Source organism: Rhipicephalus sanguineus, chromosome 4 (assembly GCF_013339695.2).
Source record: "Rhipicephalus sanguineus isolate Rsan-2018 chromosome 4, BIME_Rsan_1.4, whole genome shotgun sequence".
Classification (NCBI taxonomy): Eukaryota; Metazoa; Arthropoda; class Arachnida; order Ixodida; family Ixodidae; genus Rhipicephalus; species Rhipicephalus sanguineus.
In genome coordinates, this window is record NC_051179.1 from 15487093 (window position 1) to 15503870 (window position 16778).

Consider the following 16778-nt stretch of genomic DNA (forward strand, 5'->3'; position numbering starts at 1 on the left):
CCCGGTATTCATGGCTGGCCGCAGAGCAAGGTCGCCACTCGTTAGGAACACTATAACAAGAAAAGAAAAATGGTGTTGGGCGTCGCAGGGCGTCAGCCCATGGTGGCGATGTCGATGCTAATGGCCAAGAAGCATGCGACGCTCCCTGTTGCCAGACGATCACTCGGTTTGTGCCAAAGGCCGGTATATAGGTCAAGGGGCAACTTTTTAGTGACATTTTTTGGAAAAAATCTCGACCTATATTCCGCACTATACGGTAGTCATTCCCTCGGCACTCTTGTTACAATGTGATTAAAGTTCGCCAGCTTTGCAGATACAGTTCTTTTGGCAAAAAGTAAAGTTGTTTTGCTTCATGAAGGTGATGCACTTATGAGCGAATTCAGCAGCTTCAGCAGTGAATCAAATCTGCCATTATTTAAGAACTCATTAATACTCTTCATGAAAAAATTCCTCTGCAACGTATATGAACTCAGTACAAGCTCCGCATTGTTCATCGAACAGTGTTACTGACAAATGTAGACAGTTGCACCAAACCATGTGGTTCAGTGCTGCCAGCTCCCATACTCTTCTATGTTTTATTGGCATCATTTTCTAATGCACCCCTAAGGTCAAGCACACATGTATTGGCACAGTTTACAAAGTTTGTGTATTTGCAACGGCAACAAAGGAAGTGGTAATGATTGCTTTATTCTCTCTTTTTCTTGTTCTTTAGTGGTCAGACAGCTGTTATTTCTATCAAAGACAACTATATCAGACGAGTTCACAAATTTTTGGGAAAAGAACTCTTGATAGTAGAACCTCATTGACACTTTCTTGTTTCGTACGATGTCCTGGTGTCAGTGTTCGCGATATAATCATCAAGTGAGACTGCACAATGTTTTAATGGATTTGGACTGTACATTTTCCTGGATAGTAAGTTACTTCTCATGTACTTTTAATTTTTTTTTTCTTCCCAGAAATGTATGATTGAGGTTCTACTGCATTCGAGTTTTTACAGTGTGATACGAGCTCCAACATTTGCATGTGCGTCATGCAGGAAGGCATTGTTGACCACTTTTTATAATACAAAGAGGCTCTCATAATGAATTATTCAAGTTTTCATGTGTCATTCGCAGGCTATACAACTTCACGTATACAGCATAGACCGCTTATAACGTAAGTCGCTGGAGTCGCGAATATTCGCACTATAAGCGGTACCGCACTATAACCAAAACAACATTTCTGAAAGGTTGCACGTGTGCAAAATCGAGGCATGCGACTTGGACATAGTAGGTTTGCATCTGCTTACATTTGAAAATGTTGAACAGTTAACGTCCGTGGACCTGTGGTGCTGCAACGAACTCGGAAAAAATGTGCTGTCACGGGAAGTCGCCGCAGTAACACACTGCGTGCGTGATGTCGAAAACGGTGGCGACCATAAACCACCACACGAGTGTTTCACACGCACGTCCACGTTTTCGTTAAAGATGTAAGTCACCCCTTCTAAATGCAACAACTGCAAAATTTTTCATTGACTCTGCACCAAACCGCAACTTCTGTAGTCCGCGACCGCCGACATGGCAGCTAGCACTTGTTAGGCCTAACGGGCGCGTTGGAACTTGCCATACCGTCGCGAGAAGCTTGCCCTAAACAACACGGAGATCGGACGTAGAAGAGATCACACTCGCGAGCTAAATCGAGGGCATCACGCTTGAAACGAAGTTACGATTCGTGGTCGGGAGAACAGCTGCGGCAACTATCCTGAAAGTCTTTCAAGCTTGTAAGTCCGCCTGTTGGTGGCAAAGGCGAAAGCTCAATCGGGTCTCAAAGCATTGTACTTGCGGGGGAATCGAGGTTGCACGCACGATATCTGCGCTCTACGATGAAGCAAATGTTTTCTCGACGGAGACAAACAGCGGTAACACGCACTCTTCATGCGGACGCGGGCAGCCGTACGTAGCGGAGCACGCATGTCCAGCGGCCGAAGTAAACGGGGCAAAGGCTTCTCCTTCGGCCACGCAAACGCTCCCCCTCTTCACACCACGCACCTGCGCCGGGCTGCTGCCTCCCACCGCCATCCTTTTTTTTCTCCCCCCCCCCCCCCCCCACTCGTTCGTTCTTCCGCATTCCCTCCTCCTTTGTAACGCCGTCGCCCCTCTCCGCCCCTCCGGCGCATCTCCACTGAGAAGCACGCTCGCTCCCTCGCATCTCTGAGAACGTTCCGGCAGCCGCATTATAACTGGTCTTTCATCTTGGGGGACTGCACAATAAGCGGTATGCGTATACATGGAGTTCTATGGGGGGGTAAATGGGAGTCAGAAAAAAATGCATTATTCGCCGCGAGGTCGGGCTACAGGTGGCAGCACCGTCGCCGTGCTAGTGTGGATAGGCAGTTGTCGGCGCGTATACAAACGTGCACAACAGCGCTTCGTTGTGAGCGATGTGACTCGATTTCCGGCAAACAAAATGCGTTGACTGTACCTTTGTGGTAATATGTGCGCTTTTCATTCCCGAATTAATGCACGAAGCGCGCCGAACGTTACAATTACTTGTGAGAGAAGCGCATTCTGCCAACGAACGGGTTGCTCGCCTTCTGTGACAGTCGGCGTTTTCGCAATGGGTGACGTTTTCTTGTTGTTTTATTTGTACATGTTTAGCTTGTGTTCCACCTACTACGCACTGCTGTATCGCGTGACTGAATTAACTATTTACTTTTTGTTCATTTGGGTGCTCCTCAACAAAAAGAAAGCACGTATTCCTGCACGATGAGTTGAAATAGCACTTTGTGCAGTGCGTGCTCGAACATTCATTCGCATTTCTTATTCAGTTCTCCATGAAACGTAGGACAGTTTATAGGTTTACTGAGGAAAGCTATGTGGCTGACAGTGCTTTAGCACTACGGAGATGTTTAACACGCACATGTTTGTTTTTATTCCAGTAACAGTACACAAAGGTAACTGTACAGCACGGAAATATCTTCGATTGATTACTTGCACGACAGTAATGGAACAAAGGTCCGGTTATTTCACGGGACCAAAGTACGCTTTTTCATACGAATAATGTCCGCTGCCTTCTGTCAGTTAAACAATGCAACACAAACGCTCAAGATAATGTAAAGAAAAAAATATGTGGCTTCGCGTGAAATTACTAGGACATAAATGTAAACTATGCCGTTTGGATTAATTTTGACCATCAGCGCTCTTTAACGCGCACCTTAATCTAAGTACACGAGTGTTTTGTGTAAATTTCGCCACAAGTTAAAATTGCGCAAGGCAACTCTATCTTGCAATTTCGGTGTCATTGCATTTTCTATTCTTTTTAGGGGACAACAATTTAAGTACCGAAGTGTCAGGCGTGACTTAACAGAAATATTTCTCTAGTGAGACCAGGACCGAACACAACTAAAACTCGTCGCGTAACGTATAAACAACACCTAACCAAAACGCTGAAGTACATGCGAGCCTTTTTTTATCACTGCGCCGCTAAAAGGCTATATTCACATGAGATTTAATACTTCTCATCTTTAGAACAATGCCAAGTGCACTTTGCAATGCGCTTGAACCACAGAGCGGCACCTACACTGATATGACTCTCGTGAACGGAGGGTACAACGACCACACACAGCACTCTCGACAAGTGCACTCTGCTCTTCTTACAGTACATATACAGCCGATCAAGGCCAAATGGTTCTTTGCATCGTATTAGGCATACATACGAGCGGTTAAAGTTGCACTAACGCAACGGAACAAACCGCCTTTTGAGGATCTGCATGACGTGCGCGCACATGCAAACACAACGGGGCTAGCAGACGACGCACGGAGCAATCCACACTAGGCGCGGTTCAGCCAGAAGCCGCTAGGCGGCGACTCCGCTTGATCTGACGGCCAATAGCCAGTAATGCACTGTAAGCGGTTACGTTATAAGTGGTCTGAGCTGTATTTTTGGTGTCTTTATTTGCAGTCACAGGTGGTGACCACACCAGCAAGTCTAGGCCTCGTTTCGGCAAGTCCTACCTCTGTCAGCGGAAGTCCTGCCATGGGGCCGGGCATCCCAGCAGGCACAGTGCAAGTGGTGGCCAGCCCCAGTGGCACAGTGAAAGTGATAGGTGTGGCTACAGCCACTAGTGGACACACAGCAGGTGCATCTGCTCCCGGTGCAGTTTCCTCTCCGGGTGTGGGTGGCGGTCCGCTCGTGGCTCTGGCCGTGGCAGCTTCTACGGCAGCAACGCAGCCAACAGCAGGCAAGTCACTGGTGCGTGTGGCAACCACTGTGGCGCCATCTGGCGTCGGTCGTCCAGCACCCGCGACGGGCCCCACACCCGTCACTTTGGTGACGGCAGCGAAGTCTCTATTTCTTGGCGGCCCACAAGGCGGAGTGGCGGCAACAGTGGCGACTGTCGGTTCAAATCCCCAGCCTGTTGTGGCTGTGGCTGGGCCACCTACAGCCACTGTAGTGACAACACCCACTGTCCGACGAGGCCTGCCCCAAATCCTGACACCTCGCGTTACTGGTGCAACAGTGCTGTCCAATTCTACGGGTGAGTTCAACTGGTGCACTGACACTGCTGCACCGGTTCACTGTGGTGTTTCTATAGTGATAGTGTTGAAGATACCTTCTAGATATGTTTGCACCGCCTTCATTTGCTTCACCACAGCAATATCTCAAACTTGTTATGTCATTTTTTTTTATTTTGAGCTAAGAAAATAAAGGTGTATGTTGTCGCTTCCTGTTCTCTACAGTAGAACCCCGCTGATACGTTTTTGAAGGGACTGTAGGAAATAAACGTAAGAGACGGGAAACGTAAGAGCCGAAAAACAGGAAAAACGGCAAAATATTTAGTGGTACAGAATTTTATTTCAATTCTTACGAGCAGCACGAAAATTGGCGCGCTCAGCCGCGATCTAGTCGATAGATAGAAACGCGGAGCTTAGGACGGCCTCATCCACAGAAATGTAATCAACGTGTGATTTTTTAACACCAACAGCTGTAGGCATGAAAGAACTAAGCACACGCAATCACGACCGGCGCGGCGAGTCCGACCGCGAACCGCACGCACGACCATGCGAGCTCCAACCAGCTCGAACTCTTCCCATTCTCTGACAAATAACGATGATGATGAGTCTACGCCAACGTGATGGCAGAAGTGAATGCCAATCTCGAAGGCCTTGCTTTCGCAAGCAATTACGTCATACACGCCATGTTTGTGCAATACAAATCTCAAAGACTATGCTTTTGTCAATAGTAAATACCAATCTCGAAGGCCTTGCTTTCGCGAGCAGTTACGTCATAGACGCCATCTTTGCAATTTGAATCTCGAAGGCCATGCTTTTGTTTGCATCAATTGAAAGATTCTGTTGCTTGCGCCCCTCATGCGGCCAATATTATGGTCAAACGAGGCCAAGCTGCGTGAAAATGCACCATGGCCGCTCTCTTTGGCAGTCACTCGGTCGGCTCCGAGCGCACTTCGCGACGTATCATACGGGAACGGTCCGACAGTTACGACGTAACAGCGGGGTTCCCAATACATTGTATCCTATGGGAGCTATGCCGGGACCGGCGGAAAACGAGGTAACAGCCGGGAAAACGCAGCAGTGAGGAACGTAACAGCGGGGTTCTACTGTATATTGTTAGCTGAGGTAGAATAAATGGTAGACATGAATGAATAAACATGTTATCAGGGCTATACTATTCTTATTCAAACTACTGTAGACTCTCGTTAAACAGAACCTGAAGGGACCAGGAAAATGTGTTGGTTTAACAGGAGTTCTGTTTACTGAGAGATGAACAGGAGTGCAGAATTCAAGTATGAAACCAACCATATTAGAGGCAGTTGTTCCATTTAAGCAGCAGTTCCGTTTAAGAGATTTCCGTTTACTGAGAGTCTACTGTATTGAATATTTGCACTCCCCTAACTGAGGATAAATTAGCGAATTCGTGTTAATAAATTGAACTTCTCACCTTTGACAGCCTGTAACCTTATGTGCCACATTTTGAATAATCCTTCACTCTCTTATGCTTTCCTTTGTTGCATCGTTAACATGTTTGGAGATGCAAAATCCATTTGAAGAGGTTAAGCTGCTGGTAGTGTTGTATTTTTTGTTTGTTTTTGATTTCACATGTCACGCTACTCATCCTTGATGGCTGAAAGACTGATCTTGGCAGCACCTCCTTCCTTACGATCGTGAAAGTTACAATGCTTTCTTTTTAAGCAAAGCTTGTATTGACTGACCTGTGAAGCTGGTGATAGTGGTTTTCTAAAAAATTCCTCCTCGCCCACATCTGGCGCGTCCCCAAAAAATAATAAATAAGACAAATTTATTTTTTTTCCCGGGGCTGGGGTTTGAATACGTACCCCGGGTTCAAAATATGTAAATATTTCGTGTTGGCGGACTAAAAGCTATCTGCTGGACAACGCATAAGGTCATTATCAGGAACTACACATTTCAGGAAAATTCTGACTTTGAGAAAATTGACTTTCTAACCCGCGTTTCCATGATCACGTGATGGTCCTTTTGTTGGGCCATTCTGGGGGCTGACGAACGCTGGAAAGAACATGAAAGACGTCATGCCAATTCAGCTCGAAAACAGTGTTCCGGGGACAGCTGCTACCTATAATAAAACTCTCAACTCTTATGTTAGGAGGGAGCATTGCGCAATGCGAAGGAAAAGCAGTCGGTCAGGCGTGCCCCCACTTCCCCGATAGGAGAAGGGCTCCAGAATTTTTTTGTTAAGGCGCTGCATCACTTTCCCAAGAAATCATCAAATGGCCTCACTATAAGAGTTTATTTATTGCCTAGTGAATCAACTGGCACAAATGTTTTTTATATCTGTGAAGTACAAGTGGAGTTACAGGGGTTTGGGATTTGTCGCACGCTTTAAGTGCTTTCTCTCTCCCTTCGTCCCAGCGAGCATGCTCAAAGCTACACAAGGGGAAGGGGGTGTGTGACAAGGGGTCAAGAAGCTACATCCATACTTCAGTGCACATCATCACCTTGAGCACATTCTTTTCTTTTTTTCTTTGAACGGGTGTTCCATGCCATGCTTGCCGTAGTCTGATAGAGTTGCCATTGTGTTTCTTGTGTTAGTGAGCAGTCGTAATGTGCCATGCCATGAACGAGAGTGAGAACACTTCTGACGAAGTCCACATGCGCTCCGTTATTTTCTGCTGGGAAAACTATGCTGTTGTCATCTTGAATTTGATTCATGCTGATCTGGGAAACTGCCCTCCTCCACTTTGCGAAAGGGGTCTGGGGGGCGGGGCTTGCTTGGGATTTTGCTGTTTTTCATCCTCCAGGCAGCCTTTTAATTTGGATTTTCTTGTGTCCCCAGTGGCACAAATATAAAAAAATCACAAAGAGAAAAAGAATAAAATGAATAAGTTAGCAACTATGCTCTGCTTAAAAGGTTGGATTTTAATATAACAAAGGTTTGATATAATGCAATAAAGTGCCAGTCTTACTGACTTTGGTATGTCAAAGTTTAACTGCTCTTTTATTTTAGTGTCACAGATCATACTTTCATGCATGTAGACTACACTATAAAAAAAATGCATAAGAATAAATGTGCATAACATATACACTAAAGACACAATAAATTAATGAGTAAATAAATAAAACTACATGCTGACAATTCTTCTATACAAATGAAGTGAGAGCTATGTATTCCAAGCATGCACAATTTAAAGTGTCCTAGAAAAAAAAAGAGGCCGGCAGTCTGTTTTACCCTCGAGAAAAGAAAACATAAAACTTTTATTTGATGCTATAGAATAAAGCAAAATATGCAGTAAAGTGTGGAATCCTACTGATTTGCCTGGTTTTTTTTCCTTTTCGGTTAGATCAAATGAAAACTGCAGCACTTGGAAGCTATGCTGATTCAGTATTTGTTCCAAGAAACCAAGAGTACTGTCAGTCTGTACCGGCACACATGGCACAAAAGAAGGGGAATGGATCGAGGGCTCATTTTCTTTGTTAGACACAGCCTAATGAAAGCAGCAGACAGTGATGCCAAAAAGGTAAAGGGGACATTATTTGCAGTCTCTTCAACTGGAACGTAGTAGTCGTGATGTAACCTACAAAACAAATTTTAATAAAGAAGGATTGTGTGAATAATGCCACCTGGTGTTTTGAGCCAACAAACCGTGGCCAGTCGGAAAAGGCGAGTCGGAAAAAGGAGCCCAAGCCGTTCGTTCGTGTCTGACATTAATGTCTCTGACTGTTCTGTTCTTGCCCTAGCACATGACAATAGCACTCTTTTAGTTTGAAGTGAATTTACATGGTGGCAGGATTTGAATGGTAGTAGGGTGCATGGTGTAAGTGGTGAAATACATTACCTTTTATAATTTGCCATACTTAGCTCGTATGAGCCCACATAACACGCATTTAACCTTCAAGAAATAATTAACTGAGAAACTTAACCTTGAAGTTTGCCTTCATGGCAGTACTGATTTCCCCTGAAAAGACTGTTTCACGGCATAGCGGCCCCATGCTGCAGTGAAATTACCATTTAGGTTGGTCACATATGGTAGAATACATCTATCCATTCATTTCGTACACTTCAATATTTACAAAAATTTTACATTAATTTTTAAATGAATTCAGATACCGTAATATTCTTTCAAATGTTCAGACAGGACCAACATTTAACCATTGGCACATGTGTTTATTTGTACACAGAACATATTGAGCAGCCATTTATTCTATGTCATATCCACGTGCACACGTAGCACATATTCATGTGCTATGATATTTAATTTTCCAAATTATATAATGTTACATTACATAATCACCGTGTTGGTACTAATCTGTTTGTTTTATTATTTTTTAAACTTTTCCTGGAAATGCAGTGGGCACCTTGAAACCAGTGCGGGGTAGCAGTCCAGCACTCTCCCAACTAGCAGCCCACGTGACCCACGTGGCTGCCGCCACTGCGCCCACGGGACAGATTCCACTCATGGCACCCATCTCAGTCGTGGGGCACCTGCCCACATTGCTGAGTCAGCAGTTCCTCTCACCGGGTCTCGGTCCCTTAGCAGCGGCGGCGGCAGCCACAGCCGGGGGCAACGCACACCACCACCACCACCACCATCACGCTGGCGCCACTGCAGTCGTCAAGCCCCTCGTCGTGGTCAGCCTTCCCAATGTGGTGGCCCAACCGGCGACCTCGTCTAGCGTTGGCACGGCCCAGTGACACCCCCTTCCTCCTGTTTGGCGATGACTTTCTGCAGTGGTGGAGTGCAGTTTTGTTCCCTGCTCCTTTTTCGTTTCCACTCGTGTTGCCTTCTTACGAGCACCCCACCGCCTCTCCTTGTGTTGCCTGCCCAAAGAATATCTTGCACCGTGCTTAAAGCTGCGGCACAGAGCTCTGGCAGAGTCTCTCACCTCCCTCTTCATTGTTACTGTAGAGAACCTATTCACCAACAATGCATGTGTAAACGGCAACAGAAAAACTTGAGTAGCTTCTTTGTTGCTCACGTATTCCCCCGGTCACGGTTGTTTTCTTCCTTTCGGTCAGCTTCTTCCGTTTCCTAAATATCGCAGGCCTGCGAGGGTCTGTTGCACTTCAACCCTGTTAGGTGTGGTAGGTGTTCAATTCCAGACTGGAGAGCTCGATGTGTCACGGATGCAAGAAAGCGAGAGCAAAAACACATCTTGCCATTGTGTTCTCCTCCTGTGTTGACAGTGCTTACTGGCTGCTTGTGGTCCGTGGAAGGCATATGTAAAGATTTCACACGGCTGCAACAGTGATGAACCTGATGTTGTGAAGCGCTGCAAGAAAGGCACTGTGTTTTTTTTTTTTCTCTGTATTCTTGCTTGTTTCGAGCAGCTGTTCTCTCCCGTTAAGTTCATTTCATTTATCAGTGACGCATTTTTCAGTAGATGATATGCTTGACAAGAAAGGAAAAGATCTTTGGCAAGGTTTATTATTTTTCTCTGCTCAGCAGCAGCATGTTGGTTTGCTGTGCCACTTATACTGCACATGGCATGGATGTGCGAGTTGCTGTGCTTATTTAGGGAGTCATCATCATTCATTCTGTATCTGATGACGGACGATATTACATTTCAGCCCTGATTTTTTTTCTTTTTCCCATCTCCAAGCTGCCCTATGAATTAAAGTCTGTCATAGCTGCCCTCACCACCTTCTGTATCTTTTTTCTTGGTGTTCATTAACAATCTCGGAGTTAAGCACTGATTTATTTCAAAGGACTTTCACTTGTGCGCCTGAGCATGCAACTAATCTGCATATTCTGCACCTGCCATTTCATTGACTGAACTATCCTAACTGGCACACAGACAAGTTCTTGGCATAGCTTTGCAATCAGCCTTGTTCCCAAACAAGAGATGCAAGAAATTAACGGCTTTCTTGCACAAAGTCAGCTGCACTAACTTAATTATCATCCTCCCTCTCTACAGTCAGTGTGCTTTTGCAGTCATTGGTCTGTTTGTGGGGTGACAGAAGCCTTGTTGTTGCTCTTCGTAGCTGTCCTTGTGCTCCATTCTATCATTTTGGTGAACACATTGACGAAGGAGCTTCCCATAGTGCGGTGAGTTTGGCATCCTGAACATCCTGGAACTTCAAATGTCTTCCTCGCTCTTACAAAAAAAACGTGCCGGTGTTTTCTGCTGCCTTTGACAATTCATTCCATTGCTGAAGCTTCCAAGAAAGTGGCTGTTTTGTTTCCATGTTCTGTGCACAAACTGTTCATGTTGTGTTGATGTTGTACTCATTTTTTTTTTTTTACCTTGTGAAACTGTGTTGCCTGTGAATGTTGCCTGTGACACCCTGCACCTGCTCAGTGACTTCTGTTTTCTACATTTTGTTATCCGCTTGGGAAGCGTGGATGTGCGTGGAATGAGGGGGTGGGGGGAAAGAATGGCAGTGTTTGTGTGCTTCAGAAGCTAGACAGTCAGGCCACTGTGGCCTCACGAGCAGTCACCTTTGAAATGCTCCAACTTGGCTTTCGCACGTTGTGCTTTCGAAACACTTTTACTAGATCGCCAAGTGTGAAAGAGTGACATTGCTTCATAAGCCTGGGCACATTTTGGTGGGGCACACTCACGGTGTTAATTGCACGATCGTGAGACCGTTTGCTGGCTTGGCAATGGAGAACGACAAACTGTAAGCTCTGTCACGCCACTGGAGTCCTCAAAACGGCACTGAATCAATATTTTTTAAGCTTTCACACCCGGTGAGTTCAGTGTGGTGGAAATTACTCGTCGCGTCTTAAGATGCGGGAGCGGCGCTCCTGTGTGAAGATCTCCTCTGGGGTCCAAAGAGAGTTGATGGCGTTTTATGTGTGTAGACAGAGACAGCAAAAACCGGACGCAGCTTTTGTGTACATCATAAGTGCATGGACATGTGATTTTGAGCAACCCCATGCAAAGCTTGCTCTCAATGGGCAATTGTACCGAGACTTGCAAGTGTGTGCAAGGACACTGCTAAAACATGTTGACTTCTGAGAAATGAAAGCTCAGCGTTGCTTTTTATTTTTCCCCCTTTGTGTTTTGTTTGGACGTTTCTGCACTTGTGGTACCTGACAGATTGAAGAAGGTTCAAGTAGTTCACTGTTTTTTCTCCCGGAGGAATATTACTGATTTCTTGTATTTTTGATTTCGTGTGCTTTTCCTTTTTATTATTTTTTTTATATATAAGAAAGGAACAAAGTGTGTGATTCCCAGCTCAAATTGTAATACTTACATCCTTTTTTTTCTTTTTCCTCTGGATTTTATCTTTGTAAATGTGGAAAGGAAATAGTGCATTGTTTTACAGAACTTGGGAAGTGCTTAGATATGGCTATTTTATGTTTTGCAGGAGCTCCTCATAATGTGCATTTTTATGAAACTGGAGTTTTACGTTTTGTCACAGTGCAAACGTTGTAGTTTAAGTTACTTTCGTAATAATCCCATTGTAATCAACTGCAGCTGCTTCGATGCCAGAAAACGGCACTGACGTGTCACGGAAATATCAGTGACCATTGTTTTCTAGTTTTCAGCAGACATTAGAGTAAATCACCAGTATGAGTGAAGGAGAAAACAAAGTTCGTGAATTAGATCAAGTTGAACACTTCTCATGCATTGCTGTAGGCATGTGCACTGGGAGAGGGGGGTCATGCCCCCCACACCTCCCGCCTGATGGGCAGGGAAGAGAGGTGCAAATTCGTTAGTGTAACAATTATTATTTAGCACGCAGCATGTGGAAGCTCTTATATCTCAGTCGAAATGACGACTAAGAGAGCTGAAAATGTTTTATGTCAGCGATAGGGCTTTCTTTGCTTACTACAGGTGCGAGTTGAAATGCACATTTTGTTGAAAATGAATCATGCCATCTGTGTAAATGAGCATTTCTTTTCTTTTTCTTTTTTCTCTAATTTTGTGATGGGTACTAAGGCAACAATGAAAAAACTCCTCCCCTCTGCACACCTATGTGCACTGCTACAACTAAGCCTCAAAAGCGGGCGCTTCAATGAGCTGCGCATTGGGCACAGGCCAGCATTTTTCTTCTGCACTTAATTGCTCTTCAGACTCCATAGCCTCGAGTCATCGTAACCTCTAGGCTTCTCTGTACTGATTATTTAGTTGACACCTTCAACATCTGTCTGTCTGCTTTTGTAAGACCTAGCAGAATTCTGGTTTGAGCTAGTTGGTACTGGTTGATAACTGAGGATACTTTTGGCGCAAATCGAGCGAGGACACATAACACAAAAGAAGAGGACGGGCGCCGAACTTCCAACTAATTTTATGTGTCCTCGTTTGATTTGCGCCAAAAGTATCCTCAGTTGTAAGACCTCTTGGGCAAATGAAACAAACACCTTCACGGGGTGTGGGCAGAGTGCTAATTGAAAGTTAAGGTTCAAACATGCATACATTGCGTAAGTTATTGATGTGTGATTGATTGGAGAGTTGTGGTCCTCCCCATATCTAGTGCGCTTGAGATAGCTGTAGTTTACTTAAATATGTTCCGAACTAAGTGGCTGTGGCATTGTTTTTCACGCTTCAATTTAAGTACCCACAACATTGGCCAAGGAGTTCAGAGTTTCTCCAGGAACTGCTCAACGAAAGTTCTGCGAGAAATTTATCAGTTGGTGGAAGTATCGAAATTCCTCTCAAAGTCTGTGCAGAGAATATTGTATGCACTGTAGTTTGCTGGTGTAGGAATATTTTTTTCGAGGGGGCATGTCAATCACTATTAATTGAGCGCTAAGCAAGTGGGTGTTGTTGGGTTTGTTTTATGCTAAGTATTGTATTGTGGACAAATTTCGAGAGTGCAGTCATGTGCCTGCTCAGTTACCATCTGGTTACTCCACTGCTGTAGACTTCAGTTTTCTGTACTGGATGCAGTGCAGAGATTATATAAGGCAATTGTGTAAAACATCTCACTGATTGATCTAGCTTCCATAAAGAAAAACGCATGAACTCCACTTGCAAATACTTGTACGCATGGCTAAAGCAGTACAAAATCAGTCTTAAATCCTCATTTTGACCCCTAGGTTAAATTTGCGGGCCTGTTTATGAACATTTGTAGCTGGCACCTAGTTAGTGTGAAAGGATGCCATTACATTCCCAGTTTTTCTGAATTCATCCAACGACGTCAAAGCACTCTCTTGTGTCTTATGGCAACCTATAAAACAGACGGTATTGCAGAGACGACAACTTGATGTTGTACATCTGAATGGACACAGCCAACACGTATTTGAGCATTATTTTAATAATGAGATGTCATCGAGCCATCACGTTTTTGTTAGACAACCGAAGATTAGCGTTATCTGGCTTTCTTTCATTTACATGTCCCATTCCGATGTCATAGCTCAGAAGTGGTGTGGGTGATATTGTGACAACTGGATAGCATAGATGAAAACATGGACTTGTTCAACGTGTAATAGCAGCTTCATAAATAGTTCAGCCACTCTATTTGATATTCGTATGCCACTGTATTAAGGATAATAATGCTAGTTAGATATGGCACTGCAACTTTGATGCTTCAATGAAGGGAAGCACACTTTGCGAGTGTATTTCTACATGCTGCCTCTAAAGGCATCAACTTGCACCTGTGTGTATGTGCAGTTCATTTGTAGTCTGATTATTTGGGCCCAGGAAAGCCACTGACTGTTATAGTGCCCACATATCAATATCCATGGTTATGTTCCGATTATGCTCATTTAATTGCTAAGGGCATCACTTCCTTCTCATCATTAGAACACTTAACTGACTCCCTGCCCCTAATTTATCTATTAAGGTCATCGACGCAAATATATTGATGATGCAAATGTTACAGCCTACCTTAATCAGTTTCATTTCCAAGAAAAGCCCTGTAGTGATGACTTTCAACATTGAGTGCTGCTCCATTTGCTAAAATTTATGCAAGAATGTTTAAAAGAGAAGATTAACAAGGCTGTTGGCATATAAAATAGAGGGGTGAGACTGGAAAGAAAAGGAATAAAAAAAATTTCAGAAAATTTTTGTGTAGTTGACTTACAGCTATCTTCGAACTTTTAATACACCCTGTACAGGCACATTCAGCATTGATGACAAAATAAGCAGATACAAGATCTGCCAAGGCAGTCGTGAGCATCCATCTCTGCAAAACCACATTTTTCGCCACCTATGGAGGTCAAACCAAATGCAAGCAACAGTGTTGAATCCAGGTTTGGATTATCCTAAAGTGTAGCTCTTGCAGGGTTAGGCATCATGTACCTTGGGTTGGTTGTAGCATGTCCAGTTTTCATGTTGTCTTCTTATCATTATTTCGATTTACTTGTATGAGATGTTTATCTGTACTGGAGGTGGTCCCTGCTATATCTATGATTGGCTCAAAAGGTTCGTGATGGATATTGGTAAGAGAACCACTGGGCGATTGTAGCAGACCTGCCAAGCATTTTGAGACCACTGCAGTGCAGGAATGAAAAGAGGAAGAAAATGAACGGAATGCGCAGGAACAAACAGTTGCTTTTTATTCTTATGTCTGCCTTTTTTTTTTTTTTACTCTATGGTTATATGTTGCTTTGGTCTCAAATGCATACCAGCTTCAGCACTTTGTTCTGCTATTTTAATGAAACTGTAGGCATCTTTGCCTGTGTATTGTCTACACATAGAAACATCTTCCTCTGTCATGTTGCCTTAGTTTTAGAATTTTTTAATTTCCTTGTTTCTATCTCTACCTACATGCCATTGCAAAACCTGGCAGTGCTTCAAGGCTGTTAAAAATACATGCGCATTGAATGTACATTGAACTTAGGATGGGAATGTTTGTGAATGAATTCAACTTCTCTCGTATCAGACTTGGGGAGTGGACGAAATGGATTAGTGTCCATTTGGTGTTTTGGAACATTCTTCGTTGAGTGTTTTGAATGCGGAGGGGCAACATACCATGTCAAGCTGCCGTTGAGTTGTTACTTACACCCTCAAGGGTGCGAGATGAGCGAAGTGGTGAATTTTGTACAGAACGGTACGATATGCTGACTTTTTCGTGCTACCTTAGCAGTGATGCCCGACATCTGACAGTTCTTTCCTCAGTTTCATAACTGGACTGATGAGAAACAGCAACAAAAGAGGCTAGGTGGAGAAGAAAGTTAGCAGAAATGTTTCTCTAGGTGGTCTGCTGTCTTGAAGCACTTGGAAGTCACGAACGCATTGGTATTGAGATCCACTGTTTCGTTGAAATGTGTATGGGCTGCCCTCGCAATTGCTAGACATTTATAGACAGAAAGCATCCAGCAATATTTTGTACACTTGCTCGTTTACAGTCGTGCAGAGCATCTTCTTTACTTCATTGTGCACGGCCAATACTGAACAAGAGGCGTGAGGTTTCGTAGAGCAATTCAGACAGCTTCGAAGTGCTGCAGGTTTTTTTTTTTTTCTTTTTATGAACTATGTGCTTTCTGCAGCATGCTTTCCGAGAGCAACGTGCACGATGGCTTTCAACTACGGTTTCACCTTTCATGTGTTGTATAATTTATTGTGTGTTCACTGACTTTTTCTTATGTTCTTTATTTGGCACATATACATATGTATGTAGATAATGCATAATTTATTTGTGTGGATGTGAAACAGTGGCTGCAAACTGCTTAATCTAAGAAGGCGCTATGATACGAATGAATTGCTACTGCCTCACATGTTGGTTCCTCTGCTTGTGTAGCATGTCAAGGAAATGGATCTGCTTGCAACAATTGCCTTGCTTTTTGTACCTCATCATTGGCTCTCCTGTACTATTTTTTTTTTCTTGTAAACAGCATGAGAGCTAAGGCTTCCTCCTTCCTCCTCCTCACGTTTCTTTTTCTTCTTTTGCTCAGCTCTTACGAAGGGATTCTGAGACCTGTCCATGCACTAAGCTTTGTGGAGGTGATCATTTGCTGCAAGAAATACATTTATTGGTTCTGCTATTCAGGCCAAGCACCACTCTCTTTTTGACATTATTGTCTTGTCACTCTTTTTCTTTTTTTCTTCTTTTGGTGTTTATAAGCAGTGATCCCTCATTGTGTTGGAATGAACAGTTGGAGTCGCTTGTGAAAATGACCTCCACTTTTATACGGAGGGCTGTCCGGTGTTTTTTGTGTTGTGTGCATTTGTAAAAGTAATGCAAAGCTTTGTGTAGCGAATGTGCAACTTGTGTTGCAATTTACAGACTTGTCGTTGGCTGTTGACGTTGCCCTGTGAAAAAAAAGAAAAGAAGACATGTGAAAGGGACTGAGGAGGAGAAGGATACTTGTCTTTGAGTTGATGAGATGAATTTCCCCCCATGCTTCTTACAGATATGCACATATTCGACAACACTGACGAGGCATTGTAATATACTGTGTGGTCTCATGA

At 43.9% G+C, this 16778-nt stretch overlaps 1 protein-coding gene across 2 annotated transcripts in view; it reads left to right on the top strand.

Moving 5' to 3' along the window:
• The window catches only part of LOC119389466 (mucin-5AC), a 46992-nt gene extending 30856 nt beyond the window's left edge, over window positions 1-16136 (top strand). For both annotated transcript variants that reach the window (XM_037656744.2, XM_037656743.2), the window contains exons 9-10: window positions 3940-4516; window positions 8822-16136. In XM_037656744.2, the coding sequence (XP_037512672.1) occupies window positions 3940-4516; window positions 8822-9165 (921 nt within the window). In that variant the 3' untranslated portion in view covers window positions 9166-16136. The remainder of the gene's footprint in view (window positions 1-3939; window positions 4517-8821) is intronic.
• Window positions 16137-16778: the final 642 nt, after the last annotated feature.